At 38.2% G+C, this 19907-nt stretch overlaps 2 protein-coding genes across 5 annotated transcripts in view; one reads left to right on the forward strand and one right to left on the reverse strand.

The window, feature by feature from the left end:
- The window catches only part of CEBPZ (CCAAT/enhancer binding protein zeta), a 23510-nt gene extending 6449 nt beyond the window's left edge, over positions 1 to 17061 (forward strand). The window contains exons 3-16 of the mRNA XM_008058717.1: positions 1349 to 1580; positions 2464 to 2647; positions 4086 to 4174; positions 5949 to 6002; positions 6846 to 6948; positions 7048 to 7116; positions 8618 to 8684; positions 9936 to 10036; positions 10778 to 10835; positions 11131 to 11327; positions 12641 to 12724; positions 16001 to 16062; positions 16145 to 16226; positions 16766 to 17061. Of these exons, the coding sequence (XP_008056908.1) occupies positions 1349 to 1580; positions 2464 to 2647; positions 4086 to 4174; positions 5949 to 6002; positions 6846 to 6948; positions 7048 to 7116; positions 8618 to 8684; positions 9936 to 10036; positions 10778 to 10835; positions 11131 to 11327; positions 12641 to 12724; positions 16001 to 16062; positions 16145 to 16226; positions 16766 to 16905 (1522 nt within the window). The 3' untranslated portion in view covers positions 16906 to 17061. The remainder of the gene's footprint in view (positions 1 to 1348; positions 1581 to 2463; positions 2648 to 4085; positions 4175 to 5948; positions 6003 to 6845; positions 6949 to 7047; positions 7117 to 8617; positions 8685 to 9935; positions 10037 to 10777; positions 10836 to 11130; positions 11328 to 12640; positions 12725 to 16000; positions 16063 to 16144; positions 16227 to 16765) is intronic.
- CEBPZOS (CEBPZ opposite strand) overlaps positions 1454 to 19907 on the reverse strand; it is an 18876-nt gene continuing 422 nt past the window's right edge. Inside the window, exons 2-5 of one of the 4 annotated variants that reach the window (XM_021712613.1) lie at positions 19324 to 19439; positions 17639 to 17683; positions 16943 to 17027; positions 1454 to 1535 (exon numbers count right to left, since the gene is read on the reverse strand). In XM_021712613.1, coding sequence (XP_021568288.1) covers positions 16945 to 17027; positions 17639 to 17683; positions 19324 to 19439 — 244 coding nt within the window. In that variant the 3' untranslated portion in view covers positions 1454 to 1535; positions 16943 to 16944. Of the gene's footprint in view, positions 1536 to 15162; positions 15460 to 16934; positions 17028 to 17638; positions 17684 to 19323; positions 19440 to 19610; positions 19699 to 19907 lie in introns of those variants that run through there. The other 3 variants (XM_021712611.1, XM_021712615.1, XM_021712608.1) reach the window with 3 other exon arrangements.

A 19907-nucleotide genomic window follows, 5' to 3' on the forward strand; every position in this document is an offset into this window, starting at 1 on the left:
CCTCAGCCTCCCAAAGGCGCAGGATTACAGGCTGAGCCACTGAGCCCGGCTTAGACAAGAGTTTTTAAATTAGCATATACGATTAGAGCTGAGAGCCGGGTATAGCGTCTCACACCTGTGGTCCTTGCTACTCAAGAGGCTGAGGCAGAAGGATTGCTTGAGCCCTGGAATTTGAGGCTTCAGTGAGCTATGATGGCACCACTGCACTGCAGCCTGGATGGCATACAAAACTCCATCTCTGCAGGGCATGGTGGCTCACACCTGTGATCCCAGCACTTAGGGAGGCCAAGGCAGGAGGATTGCTTGAACCCAGGAGTTTGAGATCAGCCCGGGCAACTTAGTGAGACCCCATGTCTACAAAAAATTAGCTGGTGTGGTGGTATGACTGTAGTTTCCAGCTACTCAGGAGGCTAAAGCAGGAGGATCACCTGAACCCAGGAACTCGAGGCTGCTGTGTACCGTGATTGTGCCGCTACTCTCTAGCTTGGGGGACAGAGTGAGACCTTTACTCAAAACAAAAGAAAACAACTTTATAAGATCATGGTTGAACAGCCTACAAATGAGAGGCTTTAGGAAGAGAACGACACAGTAGCTAAATAGGTTCAAGTATTTGAAAACTGTCTTGTAAAAGTATTAAGTGTCAGGCACAGTCCCTGTTCCATTGGACCTTGGGAGAAAGGGGAGAGGCAAAGAAAGTATGTGAAACCATGAAGACTATCAACATGGGCCTGAGAGAGACCAGTTGAGGAAGCTATGGGCCATACTGTGGACATGTAGAAGTGGAGAGGTGCACTCTGGGCAGAGAGAACAGTGGGTGAGAGGGATGTTACCCAGCTAGTACTTGGACTAGAGGTTCTCTGAAGTCCCTTCACTTTAATTTTCTGCTGTTCATACACGGTCTTCGGTGAACCCTATGTGGGCTGCCTCTGCTCTCCTAGCTGGTAGGTGGTGTGTGATACAAGGACAGAAGTCCAGGTCTTTTAGTGTGCTGCTTCTGTGGGTCAGTTTTCAGTATTTGGTTTTTGATTAGCCTTTCTGGTGAGGTTCTGTGTCTGAATAAAAATTATACTGTTGTGGCTATATCTTCTTGATGTAGAAAGCAGAAGAGCACTTGGAACAGAGAAGAGAAACCATAAAAAGGAAATCCGGAGTGATTTCCCCCTCACTCCTGTGCCATCTTTCAGTTCTGTTCACTTACTTTCATTTAACCTTTTAGGACAGGGATTATCTCTTCTAAAATAAGCAGGAAAGTTAGCCCAAGATGAGGTTAGTAATTGTTGCTAACATGTGACTGTTGTTTGTGGAGATGTTTTATGAATAAATGTTTGGTCTTGGTTTTGTTTTACAGGAAGATGCTGGATCCAGGGCTGATGATGTGTTCCAAGCAAGCGATGTTTCTCAACCTTGTTTACAAATCTCTGAAGGCCGACATCATGTTGCGCCGGGTGATGGCTTTTGTGAAGAGGTTACTTCAAGTTACTTGTCAACAGATGCCACCATTCATATGTGGAGCTTTGTACCTTGTATCTGAAATCCTGAAAGCAAAGCCAGGTTTAAGAAGTCAACTAGATGATCACCCGGTATATTTTACAACTGCTTTTAAAATTTGAGTTGGCTGTTTTGTTTCTCTTTGCTTTCAATGACAATAACTTAGTTCTCTGGAGTAGATTAAGAGTGGAGTGGGGCAGACCTAGATCTCACCTGTGCAGTTAGTTGGGCGTGTTACTTGGTTCTCCACTGTAATAGACGGTGCTATCCTAGATGTTGTCAGTGGATGAGATAGTTATGGAAGGTTATAGAGCTAGTAGATCTTGCAGGTCTGTTTCCTCAGTTGTGAAATAGAAATACTAGTAGACCCTGCTCCCTAGGGTTATTTACAAATAGAAGTTTATTTGAGAGATGATTCTTTTCTTTTCTTTTCTTTTTTTGAGTTGGAGTCTCACCCAGACTGGAGTGCAGTGGCACGCTCCCGGCCACCGCAGCCTCAACCTGCTGGGCTCTGGCGATCCTTCCGCCTCAGCCTTCCAGGTAGCTGGAATTACAGGCGCGTGCTACCACACCCAGCTAATTTTTTATTTATTGTAGAGATGAGATCTTGCCAAGTTGCCCAAGTGGGTCTCGAACCCGCGGGCTCAGGCAGTCCACTCACCTCAGCCTCCCAAAGTGCTGGGATTACAAGCTGAGCCACCGAGCCCGGCTGAGATGATTATTTTCAAATAAAGTCCCCAAAGTCTCAGAGGTTCTTGGCTGAAGGCTTGACTCTTAACTTTAGAGGTAAGAATATGGTCTCCTCTCTTGTTCTAACTATCGTCAATGGCCATCATTTTACTTCATTAGAATGTTCACGTTTCACCAGAATTGCAATAAGTAAATCTTCAAAACTCCGCATCACATAATTGAATACAGACTTTATTGCAACTTTCAGTTCATTAATGTAGAACTGTTAAACCATTTTTTTGTTAGGAGTCTGATGGAGAAGAAAATTTTATTGATGCAAGAGATGATGAAGACTCAGAAAAATTCACTGATGCAGACAAAAAAGCAGACACAGTGGAAGCAGCTGAGACAGAGAAAACTGTGTCTGAAAGTGGTAAAGAGGCCAAAAAGCCAGAAATTGCTTCCTGGGTACACTTCGATAATTTGAAAGGTGTGTTTTTTGAATCTTCAAATTAATCTCTTGAATTTTTAAATCAGTGAGTTTGTTTACTCTGTGATCTTCATAGAAGCTAATATTATATGACTTCAGAAATTCTTAATGTTGCTTTCTTAAAAATGAGAGCTCTCCTGATCAGCTATATTCAAGACCTTAAAAGTAAACTATTAATATAGGGAATCCCTGATTTCCTTGTTAACATTCCTGTATTCATGTTCCTTGTTAACATAACTGCAGATGATTAATACATATTTTTAAATAATTTAAGTCTTAGAAATGAAAGCAGATACCTCTTAGAGAAATGGAAACCTGTGGACATGTTATACGCACAGTAAATCTCATTTCCTTCAACTGTAAATGCAGTTTTATACCTTTGAACCAATTTTAGCTTCTTGGCCTTTCTCTCTACATGTCAAGGCCTCCAACATGGATCCCATGAAGACAGCCAGGTGTAGTGTATGCACTTTGATTTATAAACAAATATTTGGCTGTGAAATGTGAACCATGGGACCCTTATGGTTCTTTTGTTTGGTCACCATACTTACCCTCTGCAGTTTCTTAAAGTGATGTTTTAGCATAGACTTCTATAAGATAGAAACTTAAAGTGGTTTTCCATACACGCATACAAACCGAATTAAATTAAGTCTATTAACAGATTAAAACCCAAGGAAATCTTAGAAATGCAGCCTCTCCATTTGAGGCTGCAAAGGAAAGAACACTAGCCTTGAGGGTCAAGAAATGTGGCGCCAGACCCATTTCTCCTGACCTGTTGTGGAACTCATGATAAATTAATTCATCTCCAGATTGCAGTTGTCTGTGATGTGCAAAAGAGAAGTCTGGCAGCCGCCAGGAAAGTGTTTAGAAGAAGCCGTTGTTTACCCTGAAGACTAAACAGAATAATCCTTTAGAAGGATGGCGAGTATGTGCGTTGTAAGGTAGTCAGCTCATAGTTTATTCTGCAAATTGTTTAAATTATTTTAATCCAAAAAAATTATTTTAATCCTGTTTCTAAAAATGCAAAGATAATATAAAATCTGTTCCACATGAGAATTATTTCTGGGCATACTTTAATGACAAAGATTTAGAGTAGTCTAAAGCTCCACAGGACCTCAGACCTATTTCATCTGCCAGTTATTTTCATCTTAACATTATGACTTGTTTCACCTGGAAATTGGTGCCTTTTGTTGCTGTTTGGAAAAGGGAGGATTCTGAAGGGAGGTTTCAGTAGTTGGGATCAACCCACTGTCTGGTTTGTTCAAGAGCAAGTGTTAGCTCAAGTACCAAGATCCGTTCTTAAAGGAGCTCAGAGCTTGTCATGTAGGCTGCTTGGCTGAAGACATCTATCAGTGAGAACATTAATGGTGGTGATTTTAATGGCCCCTTGGGCTAGGAATAAAGCATTGAGAAATACTGGTTTTTTGTTGTTGTTTAGGTGGCAAACAGTTTAATACATATGATCCATTCAGTAGAAACCCTTTGTTCTGTGGAGCTGAAAATACAAGTCTGTGGGAACTCAAAAAGGTAATTGTCTTCTAACTCACTTGTGTTATATAATTTTGCCCTCATGGATTTAACATCTTGAAGTTTTAGTTTTTCTTGTAAATGATAACTATTGGAATTAATACATGTTAAATTTCCACATTTAGGGAGGCATACTGCGTAAGGTGTTCATTTTGTAGAAAATCTTAAATGTGCAGGTAAAATAAGGATGTTGTACATGATTTAATTAGTGTTGTTTTTTGTAAGTAGATTATTACATATAAATCTGTAAAATGAATAAATTTTGTTTTGTGCCTTAGATATTCTGAAAAATTTTGTGATTGAATTTTTTGCAAATAGTTACTTTTTAAATATATAGGTGGAATTCATATTTCTAATAACCTTTCTTTTTTCTTATATAAAACCAGTAAGTATCTTCCTATGCAGCTATCCTCAAAGTGTGGCCACAGAGCCCTAAGGGGTCGGCAAGATCACAACCACTTTCATCATAACACGGTGTTGACAGTGGCACCGATGGTATAAAAGAAATGATGGGCCAGACTTCTGGTGCCTTAGCACCAGTAAAGACAGTGGCACCAAGCTGCGCTAGTAGCCATTGTATTCATCACCGCTGTGTACATTCAGTTAAAAAAAACTATCACAAATGATGAGGCAGTCATCATGATTGATTTTAGTATCTTGGCCTTAATGTGCATGTCATTTTAGTGTTTCGTGTACATAGATAGTAAGTATGCATAGCACACTTCTGCACACCTAAGTATGAATATTGTCATGTATCTCAGAGAAGAGGGTGATGCAGTTGTTGCAAGCTTGTCTGGCTGCTTTTTCATGAAAGATGCACAAACGAACTGGTTATTCGGGCTTAGTATTTGGGAGACATTTATCTCAAAGATGAATGAATTGAGGCTGTTGCTTCAAGCAAAACAACTGACAGTGTCAGTGATAAAATTCAAGCTTTCGAGCAAAGATTAACATTGTGGAAGTGAAACCACCACCTTGAACTTGATGATTCAATATGTCAAAACTTTTCTGATGCAATCAGTAGTGATACTAACAATGCTGCTTTTGTGCTAATGTATAACCAAATGTTCCAGCATTTAGAAGAACTGCATAACTCAGTCCATCAGTATTTTTTGATTGACCATTGCACCGTGTTACAAGTTCATGTGTGGATAAAAGGTCCATTCAAAATAGACCAGTTAATTTTAAGTAACAAATGCCAAAAGCCAATTGAATATGGTTTCAGATTCCATATTGCAACTGATTCTTCAGTTCTGGTATTATCAAGAAGAAAATCCACAGTTATGTGAAAGACTGTTGTTCAACTACATATCTCTGTGTGGTCAGATTTTCTTCATTTACTACAACACAGAGGAGAGAAGCAGATAAAAGAATCTAGTCTTGTATTAAACCAGACAGTGAAGAGATTTACAAAATTGTTAAATCATGCTACTCTTCTTGCTATATTTTTTTTTATGGAAAAGAGTTCTTTTTCATGAACATGTTATTTATATTAATATGTAATCAGTTTATTGTTATTTTCAATGAACTATAAGTATTTAAAATTTTTTGGTTAATTTTTAATAAGACAGTCATCAGTAGATGGAACCCTCTTAAGTGAAAGCTCTTGGGATTCTTGACTGGATATGAGATATTCCTGAGACTAGAACGTTTGAGAATTGCTTTTATAATAAATTGTCTTGATTTTCCGATTTTTGGATTTTCTTAAGTAAATTACACTTGTAGTAGGAGTTGACCTTAAAAATATTGACATTATTCACATTTTTCTTTTTAGTTATCTGAGCATTTTCATCCTTCTGTGGCCCTTTTTGCAAAGACTATCCTTCAGGTGAGTTTAAAAGACTCAGAAATCAAAAAGTAAGAAAAAATGACTAATGTTATATTTAGATAATCAGTAATTGGTCATACAATGTTTCGCCTTTCTGACAGAATCGTGTACAATTTACTGCTCTTGTAAGCAAGCAGTGACTTGTTTAATCCAGAGTGGCAGATCATTTTCCCCACTCTGAGATGAAATAGCAGGACATTAGAAACCACAGCAGGTATTGACTACATTCTGGCTCCTGTGCTGGAGAAAGAATGCCTTCCCCTTGCTGATTTGCTGTGTTTGTCACTTCAGGGCTCGGTCCCTGGTTAATTGTTGAATGACCTTTTGCTTTGTTTTGTTTTGGGGTCTCACTCTTTTGCCCAGGCTTGTATGCAGTGGCACAACCGTGACTCACCGCGGCCTCAACTTTCTGGGCTCAGGCAGTCTTTCTGCCTCAGCCTCCCAAGTACCTGGTACTACGGGCATGTGCCACCCACACCCAGATCATATTTTTATTTTTTTGTAGAGATAAAGTCTCACTATGTTACCTAGGCTGGTCTCAAACTCCTGGGCTCAAGCAGTTCTCCTGCCTTGGCTACCCAAAGTGCTGGGATTACAGGCATGAGCCTCCGTGCCCAGCAATGGCCTACATTATTAATACTATTGACCTAACCATAAAACCAGCAGTATGTCATAGCATATATGTGCATTTAATTGTTTTAAGTATAATGCACATGAGAGAGAGATCTGAAGGGTAACTTACTGGATATCTGTGTCTTTCATGCAATATAGTAGAAGCTCTTTTCTTTCCTGGATGCATAGATACAATTTGAGTTAAGTTCTTAATTCCCCTCCACTTTTCAGGGAGATTATATTCAATATTCAGGGGATCCACTTCAGGATTTCACTCTGATGAGATTCTTGGATCGATTTGTATACCGAAATCCAAAGCCCCATAAAGGCAAAGGTATGCTCCTGTTTAATGAATTATTTTTTATTGTTGATACTAAACAGTATGAACATACAACTAGGTTTTACATTACCTTTTCCTCACTCTACATTTCAGAAAACACAGACAGTGTTGTGATGCAGCCAAAAAGGAAACATTTTATGAATGATATTCGTAGTCTGGCTGGTAAGTATGAAGCTTAGACAATTGAAACTGAAAAGACAATACAAGACAATAACACATCAGTTATGCTACTCTTTGTTTCATTTTATGAGAGTAGAACCTGAACACCAAAAACATTATCCATCTTTTGTTCCCAAGAATGTGTATGTGTTAAGTCTCCTGTGTCTGACTGGACTTTTTTTTTTTTTTTTTTTTTTAGTTTTACTACAGAAAATTTCAAACATATCCAAAGCAAATAAATGAAATAGTATGAGGAACACCCCTGTAACCATCACCCGGCTTCAACAGTCATCACCATTTTGTCATTCTTGTATCATCTATAGCATCTTTAGCAAACCCCATGTATATAATTATTATTCTTAACAGTTCACACAGGCTGGACTCAGTGGCTCAGACTGTAATCCCAGCACTTTGGGAGGCCCAGGCGAGTAGATTGCCTGAGCCCGCGGTTCGAGGCCAGCCCAGGCAACTTGGTGAGACCTCGTCTCTACAATAAAATAAAAATAAAAACAACCGGGCGTGGTATCGCGTGTCTATAGTTCAGGCTACTCGGAAGTCTGAGGCGAAAGGATCACTGGAGCCCAGAAGGTCAATGCTGGGATGGCCATGAGCGTACGTGCCACCACACTCCAACCTGGGCAAAACAGTGAGACTCCAACTCAAAAAAAAAAAAAAACAAAAACAGTTCACACCATCTTAAGCTCCCAAGTATGGACTCAGCAGAACAAAAACCTACAGCTGGCTGTCATGGTGCATCATTGTAAACTTAGTTGGTAACTGTCTACTTCTGTATCCAGTGCCCATCTTCTGGGTCTGGGTCTGTTTTTCAATTCAAAAAAAAGTGGACATTTCCTTGCATGCCAGATCCCATCTCTTGTCAGAGACTGGGGTTAAGTTAGACCTTAAAGATCATTTTGTTTCCAAGACCCAGAGATGGAAAAGGACTTACCCAAAGTTAATAGAGTTAGAATTCAAAGCCTTATCACCTCTTAATCAAGATGAGTTAGAAGTTTTTATCCTGAAGAGAGGAAAACTAATATTTTTGTAGTCTCTTATTAGTTTTTCTCAGTTTGACATAAAACTATGGAAAATTCTATTTACTTTTATTTCTTATTCCTAGAATGGCAAGAATTATTGTCATTTTTCTAAGATGAGAATAACAAGTTTAAAGTGATTATTAAGAGGATTCTTTGAATTTTTATTTCTCTTGAAATGTGGATCCTGGATGACATTGGAGGACAGTGAGAGAACCCTATCGTCTCTGCGCCTGCACTGATGACTATGCCTTGCCTACTTTTGCTGTAGTCCATGGAGTTTCAGATGTTGAGTCCTTTCCACACAGACTGCCAGCCACTGTCCCACACACCACAGGGTTCCTTCTGTCTACCTTGCTCACAGTCTTGAGGCTTTAGGATTGTAGATGTGCTGTATTTCATCTCAAGAGCTTGAGTGACATAAAAAGGGTTGCTGGAGTAAGTTAAAAGGTTTACATGTATTTTTATAGTGAACAGTAAGGAGTTCCTTGCAAAAGAAGAAAGCCAGATACCAGTGGATGAGGTGTTTTTCCACAGGTACTAGACTTTATATTGTTTCATTTGGGGAATTGCTAACATGTAAATTTTTAGATCCCATAAAATGTTTCATTAATATCAGCATATTTGGAAAAGATTAAATACATCTGTATTCATTTTGTGAAGGAAATTTATAAAACAGTCAATTTGCTAATGTTAAGATGTCTTAATGAAACTAAAGTAAATTTGGGCATTTTGTTTTTTATAATTTAGCATATAAATTTTGCTTTATGAATCTGACTTTGTGGAACTTTTTAATTATATGACTTTTTAATTATAATTTTTGCATAGGCTTAAAATCTGCACTAGTTTATATGGTGATGACTCATGAGTAATTTGTCCAGGCTATTGCCCTTAAAGCAGATTCAGTAAAACTCATTGCTGTACAGTAGAATCAAGTCCTGTGTGCTTTGGAGTAGTGACACACCTCCTGTATGCCTTGGAGTAGTGACACACCTGTTGTCTCATCTGGTCACTGGGTTACTTAGGTGTGATTTGGTTTGTTTTTTTAAAAACATTTAGTGTGAATGACTTTTAGGGTGTGATTCCATCTACATATTGCTAAGTTTTACTATGTCCTAATATAATAGGGCTAACAAAATATTGTGATTTGGATCACATAGAGCCACATTTTATAATATTCTGATACATCGTTGTTGAAGCTGAAACAACCTTTTACTATGCCATTTTTGTTAAGATAAGTTTGGATTTTTTAAAGAACTAGTTTGTAAGAAACTTAAATCTAGGCAGGCTCAGCCTGTAATCCCATGCCTTGGGAGGCTGAGGTGAGTGAATTGCCTGAGCCCGCGGGTTTGAGACCCGCCTGGGCAACTTGGTGAGACATCATCTCTACAATAAATCAAAAAATTAGCCGGGTGTGGTAGCGTGTACCTGTAGTTCCAGCTACTTGGAAGGCTGAGACGGAAGGATTGCCGGAGCCCAGCAGGTCAAGGCTGAGGTGGCCGGGAGCAGCCACTGCACTCCAGTCTGGGCAACAGAGTGAGACTCCAACTCAAAAAAAAAAAAAAAAAAACTTAAATCTTTGAAATCTACTACACATTAACTACACTTTACATTTCAAAAGTTTCCAGCTACTTTATTTAGTGTACTAAATACAAATTTTGATCATTTATATCCAACTGAGTATATTTACATTTTTACAATTGTTTGTCACTGACCATAGGTGCTTTGATTAGAGTAAGATGGGACCTTTAAAAATTTGTTATACATGTAACGTGCATTTTATTTTAGGTATTATAAAAAATTTGCTGTTGTTAAAAAGAAACAAAAACAGTATGCAGATGAAGACAGTATAGAAGATGTGGATGATGAGGAGTTTGAAAAGCTGATTGGTAATTTGTTTTGTTGGCTGTTCACTTTGTCAAATAATCTATTACTGTTTGTTAGTAGAATATGGAATGCTAGTGGTAGAAGTGGCCTTCATTTTAAAAAATCATTTAGCTAAGATGTCATATAAGTCACAGTGGAGGATGAAGAAATATTTTGATGGCATATGGAGCACCAGCATTTGCTCCAGAAAATTTCATGATTTGTGCTTTGGATGATCTGTGTGAAAAAAAATTATTTACTTGTGTGTATTCATTCTTATGGCCAGGTCTCACAATATGGAGTCCATTTTTACTCTTCATAATCTCTTTATACAGTCGATAGTAATAGTCTGCTATTTCACTTTTTTTAATCTTTATAATCCACAGAACTAGAGAAGTTTTAATAGAAACTTAGACTGAAACAGAAAACGTGGTAAATTTGAAAGACTTACATTGATTTCACTTTTGTTACATATTATATACCTACTAAAAATAAGCACTTAAAAATAAAAGTTCTATTAGAGTAAAAAGAACCGCAGTTACTAAATGTCACTGTATTTGATGTTTATCCTATTTTAGTTTGGGAATTTCATTAAGATCTATATTATGGATTTGGGTACACTGATAAGATACATCAGCAATAGTCACATTTATATCATTTTGGTGTTTGTCATAAACAGCAGAATCATGATTGTGTTATTATATTTGATATGACATGTCAGCCTTATTATTTTGCTACATCACAGTTTCTCTCTTCTCTGGCAGACACATTTGAAGATGACAACTGTTTCAGCGCTGCAAAGAATGATATGGATTTTGCTGGGTAACATGCTTTTCTTCAATCTTCTCTTCACTGTTTTCCCACCATTTCCCAAATTGTCCTTCGGGACTGTAGACCACAGAACTATGTATAGGGAAATGCATTCAAATAAGTTTGGAAGTGGATACACTGCTTTCCATTTGGACTTTTCTAATGCACATTATTAGTATATTTACCCTGAGCTGTCCATAAGGCTTTCTGCTTTTAAGTCATTCAACAGCCTAGGACCCTGGCAGTCACCAAAACATTTTAGAAAACTGCCTTTTTTTACCTTATAAGTTGTATTTTTTTTTTCCAGCAACGTGAAAAAGAAAGCAAAAGGAGCCAAGCAAAACCCAGAGGATGAATATTCAGAAGACAGTGATGATGAAATTGACAACCTGGATGATGATGAAGTTTCTTTAGGAAGTATGAACAATGAAGAATTTGCTGACATTGACGAAGATGGAGGAACATTCATGGATGTGTTAGATGACGACAGTGAGGCTATCCCAGGTAGGCATTTTTGAAAAGAATACACAAACTCTATCTTCCTTACTTCCTCAGCCTGGGTTAGTTTTTATGCTAAAAGTTTTTAATTCCTGAAAGCTCTAAATATTGACCTCTCATATGACCCCGCAATCCCCTTACTGGGAATATACCCTGAAGAACTCAACACTCTATAAAAAAGATACCTGCACATGTATGTTTATCGCAGTATAGTTCACAATAGCAAGAACCTGGAAGCAACCATGCTGTCCATCAAAAGAGGACTGGATTTTAAAAATCTGGTACATATACACGATGGAATATTACCCAGCCATAAAAAAGAACAAAATCATGAATTTTGCAGCAACCTGGATGGAACTAGAGTCTATAATACTGAGTGATCTCTCACAGAAACAAAGATCTGAGTATTACATGTTCTCATATAGTGGACCTTGAACATCCAACGTAATACTATAAGAAAGTGACTGACAGTGGTGGGAAACTGGCGGGGGGAGAGGAAGGGAGATGGGATTAACGGTAGTAAATATCTGTCTGGGGACGGGGAGACACCTCTTATCAACAAGGATGCCTGAACAGAGCATATTTGTATACCTAATCCTTAACTGTACCCCACAATATCATTTTTTAAAAATTGATTAAAATTAAAAAATAAAACATAAAATAAAAGTTTTTAAGATAGGCCTGTATTTAAAAAATACTCATGTCAACCAGAAACTTTAAGGACTTTTTTCCTTCTCATTTGGGAATGAAGGTTTTCTGTTTTTTTCCAGCAGCTGAGTTTTGAGTTTTGGACTTTTACTTTAACCAACAGTTAGCCTCTCTCTATAATACCCGTGGAGCTATAATGTTGCCTTTTAAAAAACATTCATCACAGTCCAATAGCATAGATGAGGAGTGAGAATGTTCTATCTTAATGTTGAAAATTAGCAAAGTGCGCCCAGAACTGTGTCTCGGCCCTTTTCTGCCCGCAGTTGTCTTTTCACACGCCTCCATATCCATACACCTGCTCAGCATCTTCCTTCTTATTCTGGAACTCAGCAGAAGCTGCATGGTTTAAGGAGTTTTGTAATGTTTGGTCTTATTAATTAAGCTATCTAGTAAATTTTATCCTTGCACAAAATATAGAACTACGCCAATTATTCTTAGAGTCTTGATTTCATTCCATCCTCAAAGCCTGTCTAGTGGAATTATGACACCTGCATGCAACAGCAATAGTACCTTGCTGTTGGAATGAATAAAGATGTTATTAGCATATCTTGGGGTGATATTTTCCAGTACTGTTGTTTTAGATTGCTTAATAAATTATTTGTGTGTAACAGAACTTGAAGTCCACTCCAAAGGCAGTTCTAAGAAAAGCAAGAGAAAAGGTGCAGATGACTTTGATTTTGCTGGCTCATTTCAAGGTAGGAAAATGCATTTGCTCTCTTTTGAATCGAAGTCTCACTCTGTCAACCAAGTTGGAGTGCAGTGGCATGTTCACGACCACCGTAGCCTTGCTGTACTGGGCTCAGGTGATCCTTCCACCTCAGCCTTCTAAGTAGCTGGAACTACAGGCACACGCCACCACACCTAAGATGAGGTCTCACCAAGTTGCTCAGGCTGGTCTTGAACCTTTGGGCTCAGGTAATCCTCTCACCTCAGCCTGCCACAGTGCTGGGATTATAGGCATAAACTACCACACCCAGTAATTTACTCTTAAAACTAAGCAGTGTCCTAAATGTGTTAATACAATCGAGGCATTTTATTCTCATGAAAGATGTGTTTATAATGAATAAGTTATATTTTTTAAATATGTGGAAATTTACACATACCATCTTCAATTATTTCTCTTCCTCTCCTTTAAATATCCCCAGAACATCTTTTTGTGTGTTCTCAACCATTCAGTTATATGTAAGCCCTGGATTTTCCAGATACCTTTTGCCTTTTCCTCTTGTCAACTGTTATTTTTTGCTATTTGTCCCTTGTAAAACTCTGTGCTATGCTCCTCTGTTAACTTCATTTCCCTTTTTATGAGAGCTGCTGTTTTGCTGCCATGACAAAACCATTCTAATCGCAAAAACATCTTAATGTAAAAGAGATAGGAATTCTTCTTTAGGCTGATTTGTTCTTTTTAAAGTGTATTGTCTAAGAGTTTGCTTCACAGTGTAACATGTGTAAGGTGCTAATAAAGTGCTACACCAGGTAACAGTTTTAATATTTTGGTTAAAATGGAGAAAGCACTACATGCTTTGCTTCTTATACCTCTGTGGCTTCTGCTTCCTGGTAAATACTGATGAATAAAAATAGGTTTGCAAAGTTAAGTAATAAAAAATAATTTTTTTAAAAAAGCTCCATTTACATGTTGGTAATAGTGTCTCAGAGACTTAGGCCTGTAAAATTTTTATCAGCGTTTGCAAATACTGCTATCAGTATAGTCCCCTAATAGCTAGACAGTTTAACTGATACATATTTAAATTATAACATGTTCCAGATTTTATGTTTCTTGAATGATGTAAGATCACATATCAGTATTAGCATATGCTGAAATATACAGCAAGGTTTTTCTCAAGATCATCCCTCTTTTCAGAAAAGAGGGATGATCTTTAGCTCAAGTTCTACTGAGCCTGTTATTAAAAGACACTCTCTTGGTTACCTTGTTTTGAACAATAAAGTACTATTTCAGAAGACATTAGCCTGAAAGGATATCAAATCTCAGGAGTTTTAGATCCGGATTAAAGGATACCAAACAGGATGGAAAAAAAAAGAGGCAAAGGAATTCTAAACAGATTATTGAACCTGCGTTTTCAGGTGTTGGGTATCCTTAAGGATAAACAAACTAAGGAAGCTTTAAGAAGATGGTGCAGTACAGAAGTGCTTATGTATTGAGGTCACAGATATATACCTACAAGCTGAATTAAAACCAAAAGAAACCTTCCAAACACATGCACATAGATCTTTACACAGTTGTTAAATAATATTCATTCTGCCGTAATAAAAAGTATGGCTCTGATGAAAAGACTTATATGATTGTTCATAGCAGCACTGTTCATTAATGCCAAAAAGTAGACACAACCCAAATGAATGGATAAACAAAAAGTGATATATCCACATGATGGATTGAAGTAGTATTGACACATGCTGCAGTGTGGATGAGCCTCAAAAGCCTTATGCTAAGTGAAAGAAGTTAGATACAGGAAACCACATGTCATGTGATCCCATTCAGGAAAGGCAAATCATAGAAACAAGATGTTTTGACAGGGTTGAGGAGGGACTGCAAATCGGTATCGGGGATCTTTTGAAAATTGATGGAAATGTTCGAAAATTGGACTGTAGTCATGGTTGAACAACTCTGTAAACTTACTAAAACATACGGAATTAATACAATTAAAACAGTTGAATTTTATGGTGTGTAGTTATTTAGTAAAGCTGTTTACAAAATATGGCTCTAATAAAGCTAGAGACAGTGATACCAAAGATGCAAAGAGTTTGAATAATACTGTTTCAGGAAGTGAAAAATAAAAAAGCAATATATGTTTAGAAAATATGATCTTAAATGTGTGAATGTAAATGTTAAAAATAAATATTTACTTTTTTGTTTTGAGAAGTTGATATATTCAAACTGGGTAAGTTTGTTTTAGGAGAACCTCTTTATTTTCAGTAATATTTTTAAAACTTCAACTATAACACAATAAACATACCTTCAGTTAATTTATTCACAATCCAAAGAACAAATTTCCTGAATTAAAACTTACATTTTGCCCTTTATTTTTTTTGAGTTGGGGTCTCACTCTATCACACAGACTGGACTGCAATGGCATGATCACAGCTCACTGCAGCCTGAACCTCTTAGGCTCAGACAGTTTTTCTGCCTCAGCCTCCCAAGTAGCTAGGACTACAGGCACATGCACCATGCCCAGCTAATTTTTTTATCTTTTGGTCGAAATAAGGTCTTCTATGTTGCTTAGGATGTTCTCCTGGGCTCAAGCGATCCTCCCAACTCGGCCTCCCAAAGTGCTGAAATTGCAGGCTGAGCCACCATGCATGCCCAGCTCATTTTGCCTTGAATATTTCAAAATCCATCCATGTTAACTTTGGAGTAATACTCCTGCATGATATTATGATATTTCTCTTAAGGGTAAACTTTGATCAGTGGCCAAATCTGAAAAGCAAGAAAACACCATTGTCATCTGAACAGTTCTGTTAGTATACTAGCTTTTTTAAAAACACTATAGACTGGGACTGGGCACAGTGTCTCCACATGTGTAATCCCAGCACTGTGAGAGTACTGCCTAAGCCCTGGGGTTCAACACCAGCCTAAGCAACTTGGCAAGACCTTGTCTGTACAATAAATCAAAAAATTAGTGGTGGTATGCGCCAGTGGTTCCAGCTTCTTGGACGGCTGAGGCAGAAGGTTTGCCTGAGCCCAGCTGGTGGAGGCTGCAGTGGCTATGAGCATGCCACTAGACTTCAGCCTGGGCGACAGAGTGAGACTCCCAACTAAAAAAAAAAATTAAAAACAAAAATCACTATAGACTGACTCATATTTTTGTTTAAACGCCAACTACCTAATGGTACTAGAAGATAACTGCAATTGTGTGTTTACCAATATAATATTTTAGTTAAAATTATGTTGAAAGAATTATATGTTTCCAAAATCATTGGATTTATAACTGAATAACCTAGACTTACAATTTTTTTAGGACCAAGGAAAAAAAAGAAGAGAAACTTGCAGGACTCCAGCCTATTTGTATCTGCTGAAGAGGTAAGGCTGGTGGACTGCTTTAAAAAGTTAACTATTCTACGTGATTTTCAATTTTCTAATAAATACATCTTTTTTTTAAAAGTTCGGCCACCTATTGGATGAAAACGTGGGATCCAAGTTTGACAGTACTGGCATGAATGCCATGGCTAACAAAGATAATGCAAGTAAGTAATCTAAACTTAAGTTCTTAAAATAGCTCTGACTTAGAACTTTAGAAGATGTGAATATTTTTGGAGCATCTGTTTATGGTACCTTACAACCTGGAAGGAGTGGCTTTTTTCCTTGGGAGAGCATGTAGGATTAAAAAGTATTAAATCACACCAAAAAAAGCCTACAGACTACAAAAGTTACTTAAACTATTTTCGGGAGGTGGGCTATTTTTATATAGTATGAGTATGCTAAATAATTTTTTATGCTTTACAGACATTTTAATTATTTCTGATTGATTGTTACTCATTTCTGTTTTTTCACTGGTAAAAGTGTTCAGGACAAAGAAAATCTTTAGAACATTTGTTTCTTCCTGTTCCTTAGTCACTTATTTATAAAATGTTAATCTTTGACAATAAGTATACAAGAAAAGCAACAAACAAGCAGTAGATTTTCACAGTGGGTGGGAAACTATAGCCCAGAAGTTCCTTTCCCTTGGGAGGAAGCTCTGAGTCTACAGTGTGACAGTCGGCTCATCTTTCTTTTCTGCCCAAAGGTTTCAAACAGCTTAGATGGGAGGCTGAACGTGATGACTGGCTACACAACAGAGATGTGAAAAGTATCATCAAGAAAAAGAAACACTTCAAAAAGAAGAGGATGAAAACCATTCACAAAACTAAAAAGCAAAGGAAATGAGTTTCTAATGTAAATTGCCAATTAAAATTCTACTTACTTCTAATTTTTGCTGTTTAACCATTTTTGTTGATCTTGCTCTCTGATACCATGCATTCCAGCCTGTTCAATGGATTTGTAATAAACTATAAATAAAAATAGCCATCATTTGTAAAGTCATGTAAAAATGTCAAAAATTAAACTTGTTTCCACATCGATAACATAATAAACTGAAAGAGGACAGTCAGATGACAGATTTCACATATAAGCTCAAACACCTCCACTCATCATCGTAGTGAGCACGACTTGTTCCTTCACTCCAGACACCATGCCAAGTGAGTACACAGTAGCAGCCTGTTGAATCCTGGGCCATTATCTCTACTTGACAGAAAAACAAAACAGCCCCCGAGGTTAGCAAACCTGAGATAAAACTGATCTTTCAAAACCATGGGGTTAAGCTGAGGTTTGATTCTATCATCACCTCAGCCCTCCCTCCAATGTCTATGTTCTTGAACACTGGAAGAATTAGGAACCCAGCGCATTAGCTAACTCTACCCTTGTCTGGGTAACGCTAGATACAATTTTCTCCACGCTTGTCTCAGAGGAGCTAAAATAGATGTGAATAGTATTGTTGGGATTGACAAAACACAAAATAGTTACTTCGTTCTTAATTTGTTATAAGGAAATTACTGCTTAATTTGCAGGTTACCTGAAAAAGTTGTTTTATATTCTTATTTTTAATTAAGGAAAAACATACCTTTCAAGATGAAGGGAAATTTCTTGTTCATTGTTTGCCTGAAATCTGATGAAAAAAAGGTCTTAAAATTAGACTCGATCAGAAATTTCATTAACACAGAGCCATAATTTAATGCTAACTTCAGGGTCCATATGATGGGAATCACAGATCAGAGAAGCATGTTTTAAAGCCCTTCTGGTAACCCAGGAACTGAACTTTTGGGACAGAATCTAAGTTGTGCCTGCCTTAACATGTAGTTTATGTGTAGTTATTTGAGACTTTTAAAAATTTGGTTTGTATATATGTGATTCATTTTTAAATGGTATATGAAAGCAGATTTGCCAGGCACAGTGGGTCACATCTGTAATCCCAGCACTTTGGGAGGCAGGGGTGAGAGAACTGTCTGAGCTCAGGCGTTCGAGACTAGCCTGAGCAATATGGTAAGACCTCGTCTCTACGTAAATCAAAAAAACGAACTGGGGTTGGTGGCACATGCCTGTGGTTCCAGCTACTTGGAAGGCTGAGGCGGAAGGATCACCTGAGCTCAGCAGATCCAGACTGCAGTGGCCATGATCATGCCACTGCACTCCAGCCTGGGTTAAACTCCAACTCAAAAAAAAAGCAGATTTTTAATGTCAGTGTTTAATTCCCTTATGTAAATTTATGAATTAGTTTTATGGATGCTATTTTATGTTGATAAGGAATTAGAAATTAGATCATACCCAGTTTTAGAATTTGATCCCAAACTTTAATTTGGTTTTTAATATTGTTGGGATGTTTTCTTTATTCCCTTACTTTGAGTTTAAAGGGTTAGGGATTTGGTGAATATTCAGTAGCATTCTGGTAGTGTTCCCAGGAAGTACTTTGAGGAAGGCAAGTGACAAATTCCAAAGATGGCCTCCACCCAAGACTATTCCCTGCTTTAGGAAAAAAGCGTTTCCTAATTTTAAAAGTTGAGTGCTCTAGTATAAAATTTTCTCCCACAAAATGTTAAAGCACTTTCTTATTTTTTGAGTCAGAGTCTCACTCTGTCGCCCAGGCTGCAGTGCAGTGACACACTCAGGGCCACGACAGCCTCGAGCTGGAGGGGCCCAGGAGATCCTTCCACCTCAGTCTTCCAAGTAGCTGGAATTACAGGCATGTGCCACCATGCCCGGCTAATTTTTTGATTTATTGTAGAGACGAGATCTCGTCATGTTGCCCAGGCTGGTCTCGAATCCCTGGGCTCAGGCAACTGTCTTGCCTCCGCCTCCGAAAGTGCTGGGATGACAGGCATGAACCACCATGCCCAGCTTAAAGCACTTTCAATAATAACATGGCAAAGTCTTTGAATGCCCACTATTGATGCAAAGGAATAAAATACTATAGCCCAAGAAAACTAGCTACTTGGAGACCACAGCAATGCTGCTACTTTCCCGTGTGCCTAGCAGTGAAGTACAGCAGGTAGGCTGTTTCCTTCCCACTGTGTTCCCGCTAGTAAAACCCATGGAGGCGTGAAAATGTCTTCCTGGTCTACAAGCATTTTTTTAAGGGAGAAGCGTCATCTAGTTAGTAATTAATACCTTGGTTCTCCTTCTGCCCATAACAATGCCTAATCATAAGAAATCTGAAAAAGCAGTTTCTCCATAAATGCCACTACCATCTAGCACATAAAATGCATTGGCAAACTATATCCCTCTAGAAAGCATTACTTATATTATGATTACCTTGGCTTGTGTTCATCTTGGTAAACAAAAAGTAGGCTCCAAAAACGCCCACAAGTTCAGCTACTAAAATTCCTTTAAAGATCTTCTTTGCCAGTGATTCCATGGTGCGGGCCATCCTATATTTAATAAACAGCAAAAGTGTCCATCTGAATGAGCATGTTTAAACTATTACCACTTCTGTAAAAATAACTAGTTACTCTCGCTCCCTCACTTGAATGGTTTATGTATACAGGAATAAGATCCCAAAATTATTGTACACTTTTTTGTTTCAGACATGTCCTACATACCTAGTTTTAAAGCCATGCCTAGCCAAGCGGGCGGTGGCTCGTGCCTGTCATCCCAGCACTTTGGTGGGCAAAGGCGAGAGGATTGCCTGAGTCCAAAGGTTCGAGACCAGCCTGGGCAACTTGGCGAGACCTCGCCTCTGCAATAAATCAGAAAATGAGCCAGGCGTGGTGGCGTGCCCCTGTGGTTCCAGCTACTTGGAAGGCTGAGGCGGAGGGATCCTCTGAGCCCAGCAGCTCGAGGCTGCGGTGGCCGTGGGCAGTGTGCTGGAGCCTGGGCGACAGTGAGACACCGACTCA

This window comes from Carlito syrichta, unplaced genomic scaffold (assembly GCF_000164805.1).
Source record: "Carlito syrichta isolate Samal-C Ts95f unplaced genomic scaffold, Tarsius_syrichta-2.0.1 Scaffold90614, whole genome shotgun sequence".
Classification (NCBI taxonomy): Eukaryota; Metazoa; Chordata; class Mammalia; order Primates; family Tarsiidae; genus Carlito; species Carlito syrichta.